The sequence below is a fragment of the Eremothecium cymbalariae genome, chromosome 2, assembly GCF_000235365.1.
Source record: "Eremothecium cymbalariae DBVPG#7215 chromosome 2, complete sequence".
NCBI lineage: Eukaryota > Fungi > Ascomycota > Saccharomycetes > Saccharomycetales > Saccharomycetaceae > Eremothecium > Eremothecium cymbalariae.
The window spans coordinates 1,205,859-1,226,970 of record NC_016450.1 but is presented as its reverse complement, the minus strand read 5'-3'; the positions used below and the strand labels follow the sequence as shown (position 1 = coordinate 1,226,970).

Sequence of the window (21,112 nt, the reverse complement as noted above, 5' to 3'; positions counted from 1 at the left end):
GTCACAAGCCCATCATATGTCTATATTCCTTTAGCTTATGATGGTGTTGTTCACCAATGACGTCAAACTAGGAAGGTTAATTAATTCCATCAAAAAAAGAACAAGTAGAAAATCATTGCATATTGCATGCCAGATGTTCATGACAAATTATAATATAGACACAATTATCCACAGCGGGTACTTAACCCAAGGACAAGAGCAATTCCACGCTGATTTACTTATTAATATTATTCGTACTGCTTTTAAGCCATAAGGCCCTTGAACCTCCATTAACTTCTTCGTCCTCAGCAGCGCCCTTGCCAGCCCGAATGATACATCGAAGAATTGTTCCAATAAGTAAAAATAGTCATCTTAAGCTTATGAATGGGACTAACAATGTGAGTTCCAATAAAACTTTGAGTGTTTTAACCTACAACATGTTATCTCCGTACTATATGTGGCCTCAGGTATATACATACGTGCCCGATAAGTTTAAGGACTGGAATTATCGCCATAAACTATTAGAATATGAGTTGTTTTACAAACATAAGGCTGATATTTTATGTTTACAGGAACTGACTACTGAGGATTATAACCAGTTTTGGAGAAAGCAAATGAAAAGAAGACTCAGTTACGGATCTAATTTTATTTCCAAACCGCCTCCTAAATATTGGACTGCAGGGTTGCAAGAAATGGACGGTGTTGGCACATTTTATAATACGGAAAAGCTTGAATTCATTTCATCAACTGTAATTTATTTGAATGATTTCTTATCCATGTTTAGTAAGCGAGAGTTAGATTGGATGTCACGGAGACAGATCACTCAGACAAACGGTGCCAATGATCCAGTCACAACTCGTAGTCTTCTGAGTATTCTTCTTGATAGAAACCAAGTATGTCTATTCGTATGCCTCAGAGAGAAGGATACTAAGAGTTTGATAGTAGTTGTCAACACTCATTTATATTGGAAATACGACGAAGTGAAGCTGTCACAATGCTTAACAATCATGCGAAAATTGAAGCAAGTAATCAACAAGCTAACTACAACGCTAGAAGGTGTGACATATTCCCAAATTAAAATTATTTTAGGCGGTGACTTAAATTCCACACGAGATTCACTGCTAATAAAATTCTTAAATGGCAACATTATAACTCATGGGGAACTTAATCTACAGAATTCAATGAGGCCCTTTTTAAGTCATAACGTCTACGATTCGGTACCTCATGGCATATTTGACAACACTTGCTACTCAGGCAAACTAAAAGGTATCTTTGATTACATATGGTTTCATGAAAGAGATTTTAAGTTGATCAGCGTGTTAAGCGGCAAAGAAGTATCAGAAGAGCTCTCCTCCACGGGCCAATTTGGCCTTCCTAACGAAATACATCCAAGCGATCACATACCAATTTTTATAGAATTTGAAATACTTTAAAATTCTTCAAATTATGCCATCTAAAATATTCTCAATGGATCATTATTGGGAAGTTACATTACACATCTTACAGTAGTTGCCTCCATTCTGTCGCTGGCACCACTTGCGCTGTCAACTTGAAAAAATTTTGTGTTTTAACATCTGGTTTTCCGCTGAGTCCACTACGCACCACTAAGCAAGGTTTGAATATTGAATAAATGTACATAAAACAGCCACCTTTGTATCCATCGTTTTATGAATTCCTAAGCACCAAATGATCCCTCAATTATTTAGTGGTAGCAATGCTTCTGGTTTAAATCAAAGAGTGCGATGCCAACAACAACAACAACAGCAGCAGCAACAATCACAGCAAAAAATGTCTCCACCCGCCACTGTAGTTAATACTCATCAAGAAGCTAGTCGTGAGGCTAGGCTAAAACTAAATTGCATGAAATCTTTTATGGATGACCATATATTTTTCATAGATCCATATCACTACTCTGCTACCGCCACACAGTTGCCAGGCCAGATCCATATTTCTAACGCTAATTCAATGTTATCGCCAGAATCTCATGTACATGCTGTATTAGGTTCTTCTAACCGGGTCGTTGGTAACCAGCAACAACCGCAAAACTTTCAGCAGCATAGCAGCAGCAATCACCTCCCTGCCACGACTGCATACAATCGCCAACAATATTTACAAAGCCAAACGGCGAACCATAGTTCGTACGCCCAAAGGCAGTACAGTCAAGGCACTTCATATTTATCAGCTCACAATGGCATTAACAATCAATATCAAACAAACAGAAGTTGGTGATTAGTAAAAGTGGTGGTGGATGACAGTGCAAAAAAGACGTTTAGACGTTAATGAAAAGCAAACATGCTACAATATTACAAAGGTTACGTTTAATATTCTTAGAGAGATGAAATTTGGTTGGTTTTAAAATTAAGTTTTGGTCGATACAATTGTTTTTAATTATTAATGATTTGCAAAATCGATTCCTTTTTTTACTTTTCTCGTTATGTTATTTGGTTATTTTACGTTTTAAAAACAATTTTTAAATTATTTCTAATGATGATAGAAGGCTTTATCTTTTATATTTTTTTATTGACTGATCTCGATCAAATTAATAAATGGTTAGAGTAGCTGACGCATTCAATTATCCACTCCAGTCAAGATCTTTCATTTCATTTTTTCTGGAGAAATTGTATATATTTATTTCATATTCATTTCGTAACTTTAATCCTTTCACTTCCAATGCTTAGACCAATAACATACGATATTTTCCGAAACTCCCACTATAATACAACCAATAACAGTACGAGAATCATCGACAAAACCACAATCATAAAACACGGACCGTTTTCTCTCGCAGTCTTTTCAAATATCTGAAGCCTCCTCCTTGCTCTATCCAGGTTTTGAGTAGAACTATTTAGCATGTTTTCCAGATCATTCAATACCCCGTCATTTTGATCTGTAACTTCTCTATTTATATCCACAGTCAGCCTGTGATTGCGACGTATTGAATCTGATAAATGATCCAACTGTGTATCTTGTTCCATAAGTTGTTGTTGCTGATGAATAAATAGATCTTGATTTGTAAGTGGCGAATGTCTAATCTGCCCATCAGGAGTAGGAGTACGTTCGTCAAATAGTTTCTGTTTATCTTGAGCAAACTCAACATCACGATCATCCATACACGGCTTAAATTGGGGCATGTCATTGCTAAAGGGTTCTTGTTCCTCGATTGGATTCTCCTGGAATCTCACACGCTTGACTTCATTTGGAGGATACAAACTTTTAGAGGTCTGCCTTGGTTTCCGTTTAAAAAGGTATAAGTCTTTATTTATTAACTCATCTGGAAAATCTTCAATGCACTCATTGTATTTAAGTGTTAAGTCATTCAAGTCCTCCTCATTTTCGTAATCTACATCTATATCACCTTCCTGAAGCATATCCAGTACCCTATTGATATGTTTTTTAACTTTAGGTTATCGTTTTTCGAAGGTTGCATTTTCAACATATTAACCAATCGAGATCTTTCTTCGACCAGATTTATCAACTTTTCAACCTCATAAGACAGCTGCAGAACATCAAACATTGTGCTGTGATCCTTCTAGTTGTGATAAAACGGCTCCGCTCCTCTAAATCTATGGAGGTTTTAAGGAACACAGTTTAACTTCGGTCGAAAGTTTTAAAAATTAACTGTTTAACGTTAGCGCGACAGCTGAGCAACCCGGGTCAGTCGATATGAATTAAGCGGATACATACTATGAATACTACTGCTGCCTTTAAAATACAGTGCTATTTTAGTTGCAGAGAATAAATTGATTATCTTCTAACTATATTGAAGTGATGCAAAGCCTTGCAGAACTCAGCTATTTATTTTGCGGTGACTGAAATCCAAATAGGCCTAAATAAATCGGACTTACTTTGATTTAGATGTGTCCCTCATTGATTTTTTGAAAGCTTGAGAACGTTTAGTCACTCTACCAGTTTTTGATCTTTTCTTTTTCCTGTTGAGATTTGGGGTGGTATCATCTTTGCTGGCTCTTTGTCCTTCTATGGTTAATTTCTTACCAATGGTGGCTCTGTCTACATTACCCAAGATTTTCTTGGCTCTGCCAATCTTCGTCTTTTGTTGATCAGTCAATTTGTTCAACTTACCGGGCAGCGGCTGAACCTTCTTCATATTCTTACATCTACTGACGCGAAGCTTTCTGCATTTACCAATTGTCATTTTCTTTTCATGTAACAGCAGTGCTTTGTTCACCGATCCGGCATCCATAAACTGCACGTAGGCGAATCCCTTTCCAACGTTACTTTTTGGGTCTCTGATAATACGAACATATTCGATGTCCCCACAGGACTCAAAATGTTTCCATAAATTCTCTTCAATTTCCTCAAAGTCTAGATTCCCCACAAATACAGATCTCTTCTTATCGTGAGGAGCCGGGTGGGCAACCGAGTCGAATCTTAAATGATGACCATGGAATACAACCCCATTCAACGCCTTACATACAACTGGAATTGATGAACGCTCTTTGTATACGACATACGCATTAACCGAATCTCTAGACTTATGCAATTTTTGCTGTACAAATGCAACCTTTCTTGGCAACGGCTCCTCAAACGCAATTGACCTAAATCTGATACTCTCGACCTTGGGATTTTCTGTGGACTGCTTGCTACCTCCCGCATACTCGTCCTCGTCCCCCTCATCTAAACTATTCCTATCTGTAGCTAAACTTAACAGTTTTTTAAATTCCTTATAAACCTTTTTCGATACGATTGCATCATGTGTGACATTACCAACAAACACAGTCCTATCTGCTTTCTCAAGTTCGAATTCTTTCAAATCAATCCTGCTAGCGTTCGCTCCTTCACCCATCTTTACACCTGCCCCAGCATCCTTCTCCTCCTTCTCCTCCTTCTCCTCCTCTCCCAGTATCTTGGCGAAGTATTCTCCTTCTAGGTTATCTTGCTCCTCCTCCCCAGACATTCTCTTCACCCGCTTCCTGGCAACCGCCTCCACCTTACCGTCCAGAACATCCTCGTTATGTTCTTCCTCCTCGTTATGATCTTCCTCCAACACCGTTCTCTTCTTAGCCTTCACCTGCAATGTGTCCACCGGCCCGCTCGACGTCTGCAGCAAGTCCGCGACATTCTTCTGCAGCTTGTCCGTCTTCAAAGACCCAAAAAGATTAACTAATGCCGACATTATAATACCTTGATCACAACCCACACAATGCTATATACCTCTAAACTCTTGTCTCTGTTGCTTCTAATATTTTCTTCTCATCACGCTGCTCATCGCTCCAAAGAGATGATGATGAGCTGATGAAACTTATAAAATTTTCCAGCCACGAGCTCCCCAAACTGGCACGCGATCATATCACGTGATATGTCCACGTGACCACCAAACCATCGTACACAGAGACTTAATTCCTGCGAGATAAAGAACTTGTCTCTTAATTTTAGTTGCTTTTAGGCCTGTCTTTTATGCAGGCAGGATTTGAGTTCCCTTTTCATTTTGGTAATATGTGGTTAGTTACAAAAAGCAGGACGGTGCTTGGAAATCGTGGGGTTCTATAGTTTAGCCAGGCTTATAAAATTCACTAGAAGTACAGCGGTATCAGTTCAATTGATCATTACTGAGTTTAGTTGGCGTTGTAACGAGAGCTAGAAAGAGCCTGCCTAAAGTTTTGGACTTTACAAAGAAAAGTAGAAAGGTGTAGTCAAAGGGTGATTACAGGAAAATACCATAGGGGATAAGACATTCAGATGAGTGGAAACTCAAAACGGGAAACAGAAGCACAAGGGAATAGTGATAGTTGGACGGGATTGAGTAATTCTATATCAACTATTTCTGAGGAACGCAAAGGGAGAAGTAACAACCATTCTAGGAATACGTTGACCGAGGCTAATTTAGCTTTAATTCAAGAGGGTGACGAGATACGAGAATTGGAACAGGGAAGTTTAGTATCGCATAATATCAAGCAGCAGCGAGCACCGTCTGAGGACGACAAGTCGAGTGTGCTATCGAAGCTAACGTCGCAAGAGGAAGAGCTTGAGATATCCGAGCTTTACGTATCGTCAGACGCCGAGACAGAAAAGATGGATAACGAGCGGGAGGATTTGAACACTGTGAAGATAAGGGATTTAGCGGATAGGGCTAAGAGAGAGGACGGTGAGTGCAAGGGCGAGGGCGAAGTTGAAGATGAGGCGGTCGGTGAAGAGTATGTGGCTGAAGATAGCGGATCTCAGGCAGAAACTGCATCCTCGAATGCAAAAAAGAGACACTTGGAAGAAGATAATGGATATGGTAAAATAGAATCAAAAACGCAGCAGCATGATGATGGGGATCCAAATAAGGATGATCCGAAGTTTAAAAAACCAAAGTTACCTGTATCATCCACGAACAATAACAATGGCACTCAAACTTTAGCGTCTACTATGGATGTACCTTCTTGTATAGTAGATAGAGTAGGTCAAGCGCAGACGACAGAGAACCAGGATGATGATGAACCGGATGAGGATGCTGAGGACGATGAGGGAGATGAGGATGCTGAGGACGAGTCGAATAGCAAGGGCAGTAGCTCCTTTAAAGACACAAAAAAGAATGCCGATGATCAAGAAGACGATTCACCGCCGATCGAAAGGGAAAAACTGAGACAGGATGCCCTGAAGGATATCATTGAGATTGAATATGAGTTCGCAGAGCTGCGTCAGCACCTGTATGAAAACGAGTTGACAAAATTGCAAACCGAACTACAAATGTGCCTGGAGGGGTCACATCCTGCATTGCAGACATATTATCAAAAGATCGATTCCATAAGGGATTCCAAGTTAAAGCGGGCATACCATAGGCAAAAATACGAGCTTCATTGCATCGACACGGAAACGAGGGCAGCCAGAACTTTTATTCATCAGAATTTCTACCGCCAGGTTTCGGATTTGAAGCATAATTTACTAAATGAAACTACACAAAAATGGTATGACATAAATAAGGAACGACGTGAAATGGATGTTTTGGTATCAGAAGTTAACTATCATGTTCCTGTGAAGATATCCAAGAAGACGTTAAGCTGTATCACCGGGTACGCTGCACCATCACAACCGAGGCGCGAGGGTGACTCGCTATCAGAAGACATGGAATGTGAAGGTATCAACTTCCGATTCAAGAACAACCCGGTAGACAAACTAGAGGTTATAGTGGATAGAATGAGGTTGAATAATGAATTGAGTGACTTGGAAGGATTGAAGAGGTTTTTTGGAGGGTTTCCTGGCGCACCATCTTTAAACGGGTTAAAAGATTCAGAAATTTACGAGGATTTACAAAGCCTCCAAAGATAATGAGTCAAATTATGAAGAATGTATGTCAGCGGAAGTGTGTAGGTGTATTTAATCTAATACGGGCATTGCTTTTAATATGGTTCTTTCGACGGCAAACCCCGCTCCATCATATAATTACACAAGCCTGCGAAGAGTACATAGCCTTCAAAAAATGCCCTCTATATCTACACGCATCAAGTTCAAATACTAATCAAAAACCTTATTGTTGTTTTAAAATATACAAAGGTATGTATTGAAACAAGCTATGTTGCTCCCTCAATTAATAACTCTAACAATTCGTAAACATTAATAAATTGGAACAACAGTGTATGACAATCACAAATGTAAATATTCTTCAATTCACAGCCGAAATGTTATGAGCTTATCTCAATGGGATGAAACGGGAGGTGGTGGCACCAGCTCTACCGTGTCTAACTGGAGTGTAAGTGATGGAGAATTCACCCAAGTAATGGCCAACCATCTCCGGCTTGATTTCAACCTGGTTGAAAACCTTACCGTTGTACACACCAACAACAGATCCAATCATTTCTGGAACGATAATCATGTTTCTTAGATGGGTTCTAACAACAGATGGCTTTTCGTTAACTGGAGTCGCCAACTTAGCAGCTCTCAATTTCTTCATCAAACCAGCTGGCTTGGAGGACAAACCACGAGCGAATCTTCTTCTAACTCTGGCTGGAGCCAACTTGACAAATTCTTCAGTTGGCATTTCCAACATCTTTTCCAAACTAACACCCTTGTAGGAGTAGGTTTTGAAAGTCTTCTTTCTTTGAGTAGTAGCTTCAGACATATTTCCTGTACGGCCTTCTTGAATACTTGATGTGAGAGCTTTCTTGATTCCGATTAACTGTTGCTTTCAGCTTATTTTCCAATATCTACTACAACTAATTAGGTGTTGAAGCTTCGCACAGAGTGACCGTACCTACGCGTGGTGAAGGTGCGTCCAGCAGTCCCGGCCAGCCAGGCCGACGCCTTGTTGGCCTGGCTGGCCGGGACTGCCGGGCAGGCGGTGGGGGACACCTGGGACCTAGGCGGACCCCCGCCTAGGTCCCAGGCGGAGTTGCCTTCGGGGGCATGCCGCAGCAAGGATTAAGTTGTGACTGCACACCCATACATATAAAACACACTACGAAGTATTCTCCGGGTCACGTGCAGTGGAATGGTGAAAAATTCAAACTTTAAAAAAAAGCTGGTGCGTGATTGGCCGCCGTCCCGCATCCGACAGATCTCGCCGTCCACCCCGCCCAATCGCGCGGACTGGATTCCGTGTACTGGGCCCTCTCTTTCCGCCTTGGCTGGTACGGACAGGTCTCTTCCACACGGTAAGGTCACCGGAAGAAGGTGTGTTAACATGTATTATATAAAGAAGTAAGGAAAGAGTGTTTTGTCAGTAGATTACGAAGCTGCCTAAAAACACCAGTAAAAGAAAATGAAGTACTTGGCCGCTTACTTGTTGTTGAACGCTGCTGGCAACACCCCATCTGCCGACAATGTTAAGGCTGTCTTAGAGTCCGTTGGGATTGATGTTGAAGACGAAAAGGTACAAGCTGTTTTTCTGCTTTGGATGGTAAGACTGTTGAAGAATTGATTGCTGAAGGTTCTGAGAAATTGGCTTCTGTGCCAAGTGGTGGTGCAGCTGGTGCTCCAGCTGCTGGCGGTGCTGCTGCTGGCGGTGAGGAGGCTGCTGAAGAGGCTGCCGAAGAAGCTGCCGAAGAATCTGACGATGACATGGGTTTCGGTTTGTTTGACTAAACTGTGTATGGAAGTACCAAATAAAGTTAATGATATAGTTTTGTTTTTCCTTACTACTAGTGTTCACGTAAAAACGCATTAGATCGGTTGAGTACAATTAGGTGACTGCGTATGATGGTCATTTGAGGTGTCCATTCGGCATAACTGGTGCGCCCTTGGGGTATGGAAACGGTATTAGTTCTCGGTACTATTGGTTTTCCAATCTTTAGGGGCTGTGTGCATTGATCACTCGATGGATCAGCTTAACGCATGTCATGTCATAAATATATTATAAAGTAAATTATGTAAAGAGTAGGAACCTTCAGGAATCCTAAAGTATCCTGAATCAAACTAATGCGTTATTTTCCTATATTGCCGTAAGACATTGCTGGTTCTTTGGAGCCTCATTTAAAGCCTATGGTGATTATTAATACTTGCGTTCTCGAACTGTGGCTACCGCTTCGAAATAATATGTGGAAAAATCTTAGCATTCACGACTATACAACATTTCTTTTCTCGAGAAGAGATCGATATATATATAGAGCGAAGACTGCATTGTCATTCTTCGTGTATTGGTTCGACGGTGGAGTGCCAAGGACATCGTTGAATAGGCTAGTTATTGTTGTACTTCAAAATGGGATTGTTACCATCAGATCAAATTTCCACTAAGGTGGTTCACGCCGGCGAGCACGTTGATATCCATGGCTCAGTCATAGAGCCTATCTCTCTATCTACAACCTTTAAGCAGGCTTCTCCTGCTGTTCCAGTCGGTGCATATGAGTACTCTAGATCACAGAACCCTAATAGAAAGAACTTGGAGGATGCAATTGCTGTATTGGAGAACGCTAAGCACGGCTTAGCATTTTCTTCTGGTTCTGCAACCACTGCTGTGATCTTGCAGTCCCTACCTCAAGGATCGCACGCCATTTCAATTGGTGATGTATACGGTGGCACTCATAGGTACTTCAACAATGTTGCCAACGCGCACGGTGTTGAGACGACCTTTACAAACAATTTGGTTGAAGACCTTCCAACGCTCATCAGAGAAAACACTAAGTTGGTGTGGATCGAATCCCCAACCAACCCTACTTTGAAGGTTACTGACATCCAGTTAGTGTCTCAGATCATTAAATCCTCTAATAAAGATATTATTTTAGTTGTTGATAACACATTCTTGTCGCCATACCTATCGAATCCATTAAACTTTGGCGCTGACATTGTTATCCACTCAGCGACTAAATATATCAACGGCCATTCCGATGTTGTCTTGGGTGTTTTGGCAACCAACAGCCAAGTTCTATATGACAAGTTGCAGTATCTGCAAAATGCTATTGGTGCAGTTCCATCGCCTTTTGACGCGTGGTTGACCCACAGAGGGTTGAAGACCTTACATTTGCGTGTCAGAACAGCATCCAACTCTGCACAAGAAATTGCTGAATTCTTAGTTAAGTCAGACAAAGTAATTAGTGTCAATTATCCTGGTTTATCATCTCATCCCAACAATGATATTGTTAAGAAACAGCACCGCGATGGCTTAGGCGGTGGTATGATTTCCTTCCGCATCAAAGGTGGTGCAGATGGCGCTGCCAAATTTTCTGCTTCCACTAGGTTATTCACCTTGGCAGAATCATTGGGTGGAATTGAATCTTTACTTGAGGTTCCTGCCGTCATGACACATGGTGGTATTCCAAAAGACCAAAGGGAAGCTTCCGGTGTCTATGACGACTTAATCAGATTGTCTGTGGGTATTGAAGACACTGGTGATCTTTTAAAGGATATTGAACAAGCTTTGAATGCAGCTGCTACCAATTAGGTGGATTATCCGTGGGTAATTCAGCTAAGTAATTCTTGTCGTTAAACAAGTTCCTCGAAGGTAGTTTGGTAATATTCCGTGTACATTCCCTTTTTCAAGTTCACGGATATCACGTACGTAACCAACTCTTTTCAAAATTTGTAAATTATATAGATAATAACTATTTACCTAAAAGTTTTCATAAGGTAATCGAATTAGTAGATGTACTGGCTATTATTGTTGTTGTTTTCAATTTGTGCATCGCAAGAAGACCCCTTTGTTTGTGTTGATGAACAGTGTTTTTTAAAGGAGTTTGTTCCAAAACCGTATTGGCAAGAAGTACGCAAGGGACAGAATATACCTGTTGGATTGGACGTTAAGGTTAATTTAAATTCTGGAGTAATTTCAGCTAGAGAGTTACCTGGGAATATGAATGCAACTCCACCAATGAATCAAATAGCTAATGTTATAGGGTCAGAATTTGAGGATGATTCTTCCGAATACATGTTCACCAAGCAGTTCGCAGAAGTTAGATCATTGGCTAGCTCTGCAGCTCCTGATTTTACGTTAATTGTGAAGCAGCTAGATGATGTTGTTGAATATGCTTCTGGATGGGCGTATGGTCCCCAAATTATTTCTCATGAGTTGAGATTACTAGAAAGGTTTATATTTGATCGGCTAGTTCCTTCTGAGGTGAGGGAACTTTCATCTAGGATAATCGGTGCTTGCCTCAGGAATAATATTGGTAGTGCAAAAGGAATTTTAAACAAGGATTCCAGGATTGTTTATAAGTTGTTGGAAGAGGCAGTATTTCTTTCTCATAACCAGAATGCTGAATCTGAAGTAAAAACATTGATTAAGAGGTTCCTAACAATCATAGAGCTTTTACAACAGACCTATGAACAAAGATTAGATGCAAATTTACTAATAGAACTCTATGAAATCGATGATCACATTATAAAGTTGAAAGTTTTATCAATCCTGTGCAAAACATACCGCCCAGATCGGATAGAAGCCACTCTAGTCGCAAGATCCCTCGACCCTACAATCGGCACACAACTTGCTACCTTGCTTTCTACTCATATTCAGGACGAACGATTAGATGAATTACAAGTGCGTGAATTCTTCACTACCCTACGCAGTCTAAAAAAGGAACTAGGAAGACAAGCAAAACTAGATGCCAATTTCTTGAACTGGTTAGCAAAGGAGTGCGAGAAGCGGAAACAGAGCTTAGCCACAAGGACGGAGGATCGAAGTGAACATGATGAAGAGTTCGACAAGATGCTCATTGAAAGCAGACACCTAATATTCGGCAATCCCATGGCTCATAGAATAAAAAATTTTGAAGACCACGATGAACTTTAAGCATCCGTATCACTAATCAGAATTTCTTTCATTGTAATAATTCAGTTTGTGTACAAAAGTATATAATATTATTCACGAGTGACCTCGTCTAAAAATGTACCATCGTTCTCTAACCGCTTCTGGAATTTCTCCCACCATGTTTCAAACTTTTTTATAGGTACATTGCTCTTCTCATCGAGAAACCCCGTCAAGTAATTATATGCATGTTGCACAATTTTAGACGCGAGTTGCAATGTCAACACAGGGTAAATGCGGGCCAATTGGCCAGGTGTTTTCACACTCATAGCCTGATTCCGAACAACTAATGTACCAGAATGCACATTAGCGGTTCGTTCGCTTCTGAGCTGTTCTATTTTAGCCGCTGCTTGCTCATACGATTCAATAGAAATGCCAATTATCAACTCAGATATATTATGAATACCGTCTGTAGCCGATATATTATCATCCTCCATGTCTATTTCACCTAACCCTTCGTTAGACACGGTTGGCTGAGGCACATTGGCATTCGGTAGTTTTACCTTAAAAATTGCACTCTGCTTATTAGTACCCAACTGCCCAAACAATTTGAATTCTTCGTCTGGGCTTAATTTAAAATAGACCATCGCTATGAATTCTGGAGGGATGGTGACATTTGGTAGAATGAACAAAGTGATGTGAGAGTAACTTTTTGGCTTCGTTTCCGCTAGTACAATAGTATGTTGTAAACCATTAGAATTGGGCACTTCTGAGGAAAGCTGTAGAGGATTACCTGAAGCAATAGCTGCAAACATGTTCCAGTATGTAGGAAAACTCTTCCGCAGATATGCGAAAGGTAGCTTAAGTTCAAACTTCAATAAAGATAGCTGGGATATATGCTGTAGTATTCCTTGCATATGGAACTCCGTCGAATCCAATATAAGTTCAACGGTTTCGCTCGAGATTGTTCTCCGTAATTCTCGAAGCGGTAAACTATCCGATGGGCTCACGTGACAAATTTAAATAGGTACATGACAGAAAAAGTATTCAAGATCATTTATTATTTATTTACAAGTTTTGATTCACTACCGCTATCAACCTTGGAATTTGTATTCTTTAATACATGATCCAAATATGCGGATGCTTCTAACATTCTATCCTTGGCTTCTTTAACACCCAAGACAGAAATAATTACAGGTACCTTCAATCCAGGGCGTGAACCAGCAAGTGCAAATCTCACAGACTCAAAGACTGTCTTAAGAAGTATTTCTTCGGTTTTCGAAATCTCTTCAATTAGGGCAGTTACGTTAGTACTTGAGAGTTTCTCTGCCATATGGTGCAGGATTTTATTAGCTTCCTTTTGCTTACATTGTAGTATAAATTTCTCTGAGTAGGGATTATTTGTGTATTCTGGTTTGGTGAATAGATAGTGAAATTCTGATTCAAATTGGTAAATTGTAGCGAGATTGCCCTTTAAGAGCATTAGCAGTTCTTCCACTTTGGTTAAAGTTAAATTAGGATACTTTTTCCCGAGAAGTTCATAAATCTGACCAGCAATTGCGGAAAATTGGGTTTTGTCAGACAATCGCTTAGTTAAGTAGTATTTATTAAAATTCCACAATCGACTCTCATCAAGTTTAGCATTGCCCTTTGTTAAATGGTTGAGATTAAATAAATTTTCGAGCTCCGCTAAGCTGAAACGATAACTTTGTTTCCTATCAGGGTCTTCGGGTGATGGTGGTGCCCAACCAAATAAAACACAAAAATTAATTAATGCTTCAGGGAGTATTCCTTTTTCCCTGAGTTGCTGAATATTAGTATCACCTTTTCGCTTGCTTAGCTTTTTATTGTTTGTTGAAGCCAATAATGGTAGATGAATAAATTGTGGAGGGTTCCACCCAAATGCTTTGTACAAAACAATATGCTTTGGAGTTGCCGGTAACCATTCTTGTCCCCTTATAACATGAGTAATTTCCATCAAATGGTCGTCAATAACATGGGCAAAGTGGTAAGTGGGTAAACCACTCGATTTGATTAATATGGGGTCATCGTATCTGACATCGATTGGGTTTATCTGCGGTTGCAAATTTATCTCATTGTGTAATAAGTCTTCGAAAGGTTCATAAATTTCGGGCGATTTTAGTCTAATAGTATATGGAACCCCCATTTTAATCTTGCTGCGGATATCCTCTTTACTTAACTTGGCGCAATGCCGATCATAAGTAACATTAGTTGGTGGTTTAAGAGCCATCGCAGAGTCTCTTAATCCTTTTAGCCTCTCTTTAGAACAAAAACAACGATATGCATGACCGGTACTTATTAGCTGATCTGAATATTTCTTATAGATTTCTGTCCTATCACTCTGACGATAGGGCCCGTAAGTTTCATTGACACCAGGACCTTCATCATATTGGATACCCAACCATTTGAAGGAATCATATAAGTTTTGTTCTGAACCAGGCACAAGTCTAGTCCGATCGGTATCCTCTAACCTTAATAAGAATTGACCACCAGTTTTTTTGGCAAGCAAATAGTTGAATAATGCAGTTCTCAATGAGCCCAAATGTAAAAATCCTGTTGGCGATGGAGCAAATCTTGTCCGTGCAGGTTTCTTTGGATGTCTATCTTGAATAGGATGCCTCAATAAAAGATTTATCTTTCCATGTAGAGCTGCCTTCTTATGGCCTTGTAAAGACAGCAACCTGCTCTTAAGATAAACAGTCATGCTGTTAGCACGTTGGACTACCGTAGTTATTATGTAACAACTAATAGTAATAACCATTTTTTAAAGATTTGTAATTCATGTTAAAACAGTCGTTAACGATGACTGAAAATTCGAAGACTGCTTAATCCTTAGAGAACCAAGCGTTAGCCGCTAATGGAATTATAAGCGTTATATCTAAGTTTATGAGAAGATCCAAGGCTATAAGGACCATGGGTTAGCCGTATACAACGAATATAAATCCAAATAATTAGTTGCAAATAATAAATCAAATAATAAGTTATTACAAAAGTTAATAAAAATATTATTCAAGACTAAAACGTATAGTTCGTGATCTCACCATAATGGACACGTTCTGAATCAATACTTGGGTCTGGTATCCAAGATCCAGCAAACACACAGTGTATTCTCATCCTTTCATGGTAATGTAGATCTGTCAATAATTTTGGGGTTATCAGGAAATATTGGGATGTATTTTTGGCACAAGCATTTTCCACCATCGCTTTATGAACGATACGTTCATTTCTTGCATCCATGCCTTGGTTAATCTCATCCACGACCCTAAATGGTGCATTCGTAAACTCTTGCAATGAAATCATATACAGAACAGTAGAAACAGCCCTTTCACCTCCTGATTGTATATGAGAGTCCAGTTTCTTCAACTCTGCAACATCTCTAAACTTTACCTTGATTTCAATCTTCCATTCTGAATACAAGTCTGGCTTCACAAGACAAACTTCACCAGCACTACCAACATTGAGGAATAATTTTCGGAACCTTGTAGAAATATTTTCCACAATTTCATCTAGACGTGGCTCTAATTCACTACGAATGCTCCACATCTTCCTCCTAATTGATGATAGCCTTTTTACCTGCCCTGGCAACTTCTCCTGCAAATATTTAATGTCACTTAGGGTCTGTTTTAATATTTTTATGGCAGATTCATCATGATTTATAATTTGAATTTCAGTTTCTAACTTTGCAATTGTCTCTAAAACCGTTGTCAGCGTAAATGAAGATTCATCCTCATATTTATTGGCCCATTCTGAAAGTTCTGTTCTTTCGTCATCAGTATATGAACGTATTTCTTTCATCCAGTTTTTAAATTCTGTAGTATCTTTAACAGATGCATATGCAGATTTTGCTTCATCATAATTGCCTCTTAATTCTTCCTCTTTATCATTAAAAAATCCAATAATATCGTTTAAAGATCTTTCTCTATTCCTTGCTTCTATATACTTTATCGCAAGGATTGTTATCTCTTTTTGTACATCTTGAATATCTTTCAGATTCTTCACCATTTGAGCTAGCAATTTGCTCTGAGCATCTACCGACTGTTGTATTTGTGATTCGCACGTTGCTATAGCTTCAGAAACATCTTTATTCATATCCCTTCTAAATTCTTCAAGCTTATGCTTAATGTTTTCAATTTCGCTAGTGGTTCTAGAGTGTATCATGCGTTTGTGATTGAGATCATGCATTTCATGCTGCAGATCTTTAAGCTTTTGACGGATGTCTGCCAATGGAGAATTGTATTTCTTCTTTCCCTCAATAAGCTCTTCTATGTTCTTTTGCACTCCCTGATAATTTATGCGCAACTCATACAATTCACGTTCAATGGTTTGCTTCATGCTGTCGGAAATACCGGTACCAATGTAAAACTGTGCTTTCTTGATTTGGAAGTCAGTATAAAATATTTGTCTGCTACCATATCGAGATCTCTTGAAATCATAGACATAATCCCCAGCAATTACCCTCCTAAATTTTAATTGTCCTCGATGGTCCGGCTTACGCAGTTCCTCTATAACCTGAGCATCTAAATTTTTTGTAGAAATTGGAATAGTATGAATCCTTTGCTGTTCTTTCAACATTTGAATGACATGGCTATCGCCTGTAATAAAATCACACAAATAGCCATCAAACCCTAAACTTTTTATGTACTCGAGGGAATATGGGTAAGGCGTTTCAGTATTAGCTAATTCTCTCAAATTTATCTGGAAATTTTTCAAAATTTTATCATTGAATTGTTTATAGGCCTGTGAATCGACCATGGTCAATGATATGGAGGTATTCCAGTCAACACACGTAGTTAGATATGATGCAACTTTTACATCGGCAGCTTTGATTGTAACGATGGGAGGCTGAAAAACCTTACCCTTCATCTCAGGTTGCTGCAGGATATATTCACATGCTCTTCGAACTTCTTCTAACCGGCCTGTTTGGCCTCTCAAGACATGAAGATTATCATTTGAAGCTAACTCCTTCTTTCGTTTTTCAATTCTTGACCGGATAACTGTTAGCTCTCTGTTCAAAGCTCTTGCCTGGGGTTCAAATTCCTCAATTTTCCTTTCTATATCAGATTCCTTTTCATAGAGCTGAACGCGACGACGTTCATAATCATCCATTACTTCTTGACTAGGTAGCATTAATGTTTCTAGCAGTTTATTACGAGATGAAATATCTTGTTCAGCCATCTCAACCTTTCTCCGCATGTTTTCCCTTCTACTTCTGTAGTAAGAGATCTTTTTCTTGAGATCTTGAATAGATATTCTTTGGTTTGATAAAGTTTCTATCAGTTTTTTGTGGTTAGTTTTCAATGAATTATATTCTTCTTCCTTGATCTTCTTTAATCCTTCGGATTCATCTGATAACAGTTGTAACTTTTCACTGGCTACCTTAAACGGTTTCTTGTCCTTTAAAAAATCTTTCAGTTCCTGCTTTGATTGTTCATAAACCTTCTTAAGGTTATTTAACTGAAGTTTGTGGTTCTTTACCCTAACGTATGGCAACAACTTTTTATGAATATCAATTTCATTTTTCTTCCGCTCGTACTCTTCCAAAGCACGGACTTGACTTTCCAGAGATTCCTTACGGATTATGAGCTTCTCTAGCTTTGATTTGTTCAACTCAACATCACGTCCGATAGTAACCTCTTCCTGCTGTTTATCCTTCAGCATATCCAATTTTTCTACAAGAGTAGAGTCAATTGACCTAATGGTTTCTTCTAGCAGTTTATCGGATTTTAGTCTAGCAAACTCTTCCACCCTTTCTTGAGATAGGAATTGACACAGATTGTCTAATTGGATATTAAGTAGACAAACTAAAGCCTTAACTTGATTCTCCCCTACGGATTGCCCATTAATATAATAAATGCATTTCTTCTTAGCCTTCATAATGACCGTCTTTATATTTATAACTTCATCACTACCCCCAATCATTGAATAACCACTAACAGCCTTACTATTTTTAACGGTAAGCTCTATAACACTCTCTTCTGTGCCATTCTTAATAAAATCCTCTACTTTCTTGGCCCGCCCAATATACTCAGGTTTACCTGCGAGACCTAAACAGATCGCACAAACAAACGAAGATTTCCCTGAACCATTTGGTCCTATAATCATATTCAATGAAGGCGAAAGATGAAACTCAGTCAGCGAATACGTAACAAAATTAACCAACCTAAGTTTTATTATAGCTCCTTCTTGGAACTCTGAATAATCCTGATTATTCTTCTTCAGTTTCTTCCTCTGACGTAAAAGTAGCTCCTCATCACTACTATCGTCTGTTAACGAACTAAAACTTCGTGTAACACCAATATCATCAACCATCGATCAACCAAACTCCGAAAATTATATCTTCAGTGTATTGAAATGCCTTTATTTTATGCCATGTTCAAAGTTTTTATTTATACCCAAAAAACGCGCTGCGTCTTGGATTTGATATTTCACAATGTTCAATCTTTCCGCGTCTACAAGATAGTGGTTTATAGTAATAGTTAAATACCCAGACAGGAACACAACAACTCATATAGGATCACCTTTTTCGTGATCTCCAACATAGAAGATAAAGTTCGGAGGGTTTCCTTGCATTTACAGGCGATAATTTAATATCCAAGATTCGTTAATTAGGGTCATAAGTTACGAGTTTTGATTGAGGTTAAGGAAGGTGAAGCAAGTGGTACAGCTAAGTAGTGTCAAGCTCAACTAAGAGTGATGATAAAGTTGGCAAATGACAAGATGGTGCGGTTGAGATCAAGAGCAAAAGTTTCATCGAATGATATGATTGATGCAGCTACACATGTGGATGCGAAAACAAGTAGCAGGAAGAAGAAGAGAGCAGTATATGATGATTCAAATGACCTTGATACTTATGGATTGGTAGATGATGGAAACAGTTCAGGTCGACCATTTCAAATAATCGAGAAGCTGCCTTGTTCTGTGGACCCCCCTAGGTATGACGTTTTTACCCATTCATTGTCAGTTAGGGATTCTGCAGTTTTGTACAATTCGTTACTTGCATCCAGAAGAACGTGGATCAAAGCAGAAATGTTCGAGTTATATTGGTCGAGGCAATATATGAACATCAAGGAACGTGAAAGAATGCTGAAAGAAGGTATTGGTCCAGATGATATAGATCAGTCTGCTGCCCGGGAGAAGATGCATAAATTATGTGATTGTGTTATGACTGGAGGACCTCATACTTTACCAATTAGGTTGTTTATATTGAAGAACGATGATATTGAGCAGAAATGGCAGGAAATGCAGGAATCGAAGAAGAAGGAAAAGGAAATGAAAAGAAAGAAGGATGCAGAGGATAAGGAGAAACGGAAGGAAGAGAAGAAGAAACAGCAGTTGCTCAAGAAGGAGCTGAAGCTCAAGGAGCTTGAAGAAACTAAAAAGGAGAAGGAAAAGAGGAAGAAGTTGCAGCAAGAAGAGCAAGAAAGAATTAAAAAAGTGAAGAAGGAATCTAAGAAATCTACTCAACATAGCGGAGCCTTCGTTAAGTCGTCAAAACCGAAGGTTGGACATTCACAGCCTGCACTGACGAAACCCCAGCAGCAGGAAATTGATAATCAGAAGATGATTGCCAATTTAAATTTAATGGCTCAGAAGGACCCTGAATTAAATAAATTAATGATTTCGGTGGCGAATGGAGAGGCTCCTTCTGCAGACGTCGAAAAGTTTAAGACATTCATTGAAATGGCCCGTAAAATGGATCCTCCTCCGAATTGGAAACCTAAGTTACTTGGTAAACCGTTGGTCAGGAAGCCCGCGACTAAGAAAGCCTCTGAAGTTGAATCAAAAGCTACTACAGGTTTAGCCGCGCCACAGAAAATATCTTCCACAGAGAAAGTAACTGTAGACTCAAATTCCCCCTTATCTTCAAATCCTTCTCAGAATGGTTCACGCGGTGAATCAAGCGCTACTGATAAAAATGTGAATACTGAAGACAATAGTGATAACTCTGAAAGTATTGAGTCTACTAATAAGCCCGTAATGAACTTAAAGTCAGCTGATGAAGATGTTCAAACTAGTAAAGCTCAGAAAAAGTCAATAGCTGATAAAAGTATATCTGAAACTATGATAAATGAGGGACTACAGAAAGACAATGACTTACTAAACATAGGTGTTACTGATTCTAACCGTGAGGATGAATCTAAGCTCAACGTGGCCGAAAACACGAAAGAAGAGCCAACAGTCAAAAATAATGAAGAAGGAGAGATCAATGGAAGTCAGCTAACTTCTAGTATCTCGGAACTTCAAACAAGCAAAAAGAATGAATATGGTGCTCGTGATTCAAAAATCCAAGAAGATTTAGGAGGGCAAAAGTCCATTGACAAAGACGATCCAGTTCTGAAAACGGAATACGCCGATGGCTTAAAACCCAAGAGAAAATACAATAAAAAGAAGAAAGAGCCTGTTGAGGAGGAAGACAAGGAGATGCAGTTAACTACTTTTCAACAGAAGTATCTGGAAGATGCAGATATATTATTTGAATATTTGGAGAATCCCAATATTCGGTTCTTATTTCCGAAGGATGCCATATTTGAACAGCTAGAAGATGAAGAAAGTTATTTAATGTCTTGGATTATAATCCACAACAAAAGAGAGGTTGAGCAGTTCAAGGCAAGAAAAATAAGGGAATTCAACAAGAATAAAAAAGGCCGAACCTCAAAAGAAGGCGATGAAAAACTACCAGCTGATTTTAACATTTATGAAGATCCAAAGTGTCCGCCACCGCTATATACTCCAATGACTGTAACGATATCTAACATACCGAAAAAGTTCACACCCATAATAATGAACAGTATTAATCCCACTGAAAAAACTCAGTCGCTTATGTCAACAATCATCAAACGAGGACGGAGACTAACAGGCTATAATTTATGGTTCCAGCTAGATGCATACGATGACAAAGACTTGGCCGAATCATTACGTAGTGAATTAAAGGAATATGAACAAGGTTTTAAATCGAAAAGGCAAAAAAAACAATTATAAGAATAATCTGCCTTCTGTGTA

The 21,112-nt window shown here is 39.2% G+C and overlaps 12 protein-coding genes and 1 further gene across 12 annotated transcripts; 7 read left to right on the top strand and 6 right to left on the bottom strand.

Moving 5' to 3' along the window:
* Nucleotides 1-308: 308 nt before the first annotated feature.
* Nucleotides 309-1,412, top strand: NGL1 (RNA exonuclease; the record flags this gene model as incomplete). Its single annotated transcript, XM_003645117.1, has 1 exon — nt 309-1,412. The coding sequence occupies one exon, from the start codon at nt 309-311 to the stop codon at nt 1,410-1,412; it is 1,104 nt and encodes a 367-aa protein (XP_003645165.1).
* Nucleotides 1,413-1,665: 253 nt separating this feature from the next.
* On the top strand, nt 1,666-2,208 carry Ecym_2635 (uncharacterized protein; the record flags this gene model as incomplete). The annotated part of the gene is made up of 1 exon (XM_003645116.1): nt 1,666-2,208. The coding sequence occupies one exon, from the start codon at nt 1,666-1,668 to the stop codon at nt 2,206-2,208; it is 543 nt and encodes a 180-aa protein (XP_003645164.1).
* A 482-nt stretch (nt 2,209-2,690) lies between these two features.
* Nucleotides 2,691-3,347, bottom strand: SYN8 (syntaxin; the record flags this gene model as incomplete). The annotated part of the gene is made up of 1 exon (XM_003645115.1): nt 2,691-3,347. The coding sequence occupies one exon, from the start codon at nt 3,345-3,347 to the stop codon at nt 2,691-2,693; it is 657 nt and encodes a 218-aa protein (XP_003645163.1).
* Nucleotides 3,348-3,820: 473 nt separating this feature from the next.
* Nucleotides 3,821-5,113, bottom strand: NOP12 (rRNA-processing protein NOP12; the record flags this gene model as incomplete). The annotated part of the gene is made up of 1 exon (XM_003645114.1): nt 3,821-5,113. One exon carries the CDS (start codon nt 5,111-5,113, stop codon nt 3,821-3,823), a length of 1,293 nt encoding a protein of 430 aa, XP_003645162.1.
* A 563-nt stretch (nt 5,114-5,676) lies between these two features.
* DEP1 (Rpd3L histone deacetylase complex subunit DEP1) lies at nt 5,677-7,248 on the top strand (the record flags this gene model as incomplete). The annotated part of the gene is made up of 1 exon (XM_003645113.1): nt 5,677-7,248. One exon carries the CDS (start codon nt 5,677-5,679, stop codon nt 7,246-7,248), a length of 1,572 nt encoding a protein of 523 aa, XP_003645161.1.
* Nucleotides 7,249-7,609: 361 nt separating this feature from the next.
* Nucleotides 7,610-8,038, bottom strand: RPS15 (40S ribosomal protein uS19; the record flags this gene model as incomplete). The annotated part of the gene is made up of 1 exon (XM_003645112.1): nt 7,610-8,038. One exon carries the CDS (start codon nt 8,036-8,038, stop codon nt 7,610-7,612), a length of 429 nt encoding a protein of 142 aa, XP_003645160.1.
* Nucleotides 8,039-8,677: 639 nt separating this feature from the next.
* Ecym_2630 lies at nt 8,678-9,000 on the top strand (the record flags this gene model as incomplete).
* Nucleotides 9,001-9,613: 613 nt separating this feature from the next.
* On the top strand, nt 9,614-10,792 carry CYS3 (cystathionine gamma-lyase CYS3; the record flags this gene model as incomplete). The annotated part of the gene is made up of 1 exon (XM_003645111.1): nt 9,614-10,792. The coding sequence occupies one exon, from the start codon at nt 9,614-9,616 to the stop codon at nt 10,790-10,792; it is 1,179 nt and encodes a 392-aa protein (XP_003645159.1).
* A 201-nt stretch (nt 10,793-10,993) lies between these two features.
* SIL1 (Sil1p) lies at nt 10,994-12,136 on the top strand (the record flags this gene model as incomplete). The annotated part of the gene is made up of 1 exon (XM_003645110.1): nt 10,994-12,136. One exon carries the CDS (start codon nt 10,994-10,996, stop codon nt 12,134-12,136), a length of 1,143 nt encoding a protein of 380 aa, XP_003645158.1.
* Nucleotides 12,137-12,204: 68 nt separating this feature from the next.
* OPI10 (Opi10p) lies at nt 12,205-13,008 on the bottom strand (the record flags this gene model as incomplete). The annotated part of the gene is made up of 1 exon (XM_003645109.1): nt 12,205-13,008. One exon carries the CDS (start codon nt 13,006-13,008, stop codon nt 12,205-12,207), a length of 804 nt encoding a protein of 267 aa, XP_003645157.1.
* Nucleotides 13,009-13,151: 143 nt separating this feature from the next.
* MSE1 (glutamate--tRNA ligase MSE1) lies at nt 13,152-14,873 on the bottom strand (the record flags this gene model as incomplete). The annotated part of the gene is made up of 1 exon (XM_003645108.1): nt 13,152-14,873. One exon carries the CDS (start codon nt 14,871-14,873, stop codon nt 13,152-13,154), a length of 1,722 nt encoding a protein of 573 aa, XP_003645156.1.
* Nucleotides 14,874-15,127: 254 nt separating this feature from the next.
* SMC5 (DNA repair ATPase SMC5) lies at nt 15,128-18,421 on the bottom strand (the record flags this gene model as incomplete). The annotated part of the gene is made up of 1 exon (XM_003645107.1): nt 15,128-18,421. The coding sequence occupies one exon, from the start codon at nt 18,419-18,421 to the stop codon at nt 15,128-15,130; it is 3,294 nt and encodes a 1,097-aa protein (XP_003645155.1).
* Nucleotides 18,422-18,805: 384 nt separating this feature from the next.
* On the top strand, nt 18,806-21,091 carry SWC3 (Swc3p; the record flags this gene model as incomplete). Its single annotated transcript, XM_003645106.1, has 1 exon — nt 18,806-21,091. One exon carries the CDS (start codon nt 18,806-18,808, stop codon nt 21,089-21,091), a length of 2,286 nt encoding a protein of 761 aa, XP_003645154.1.
* Nucleotides 21,092-21,112: the final 21 nt, after the last annotated feature.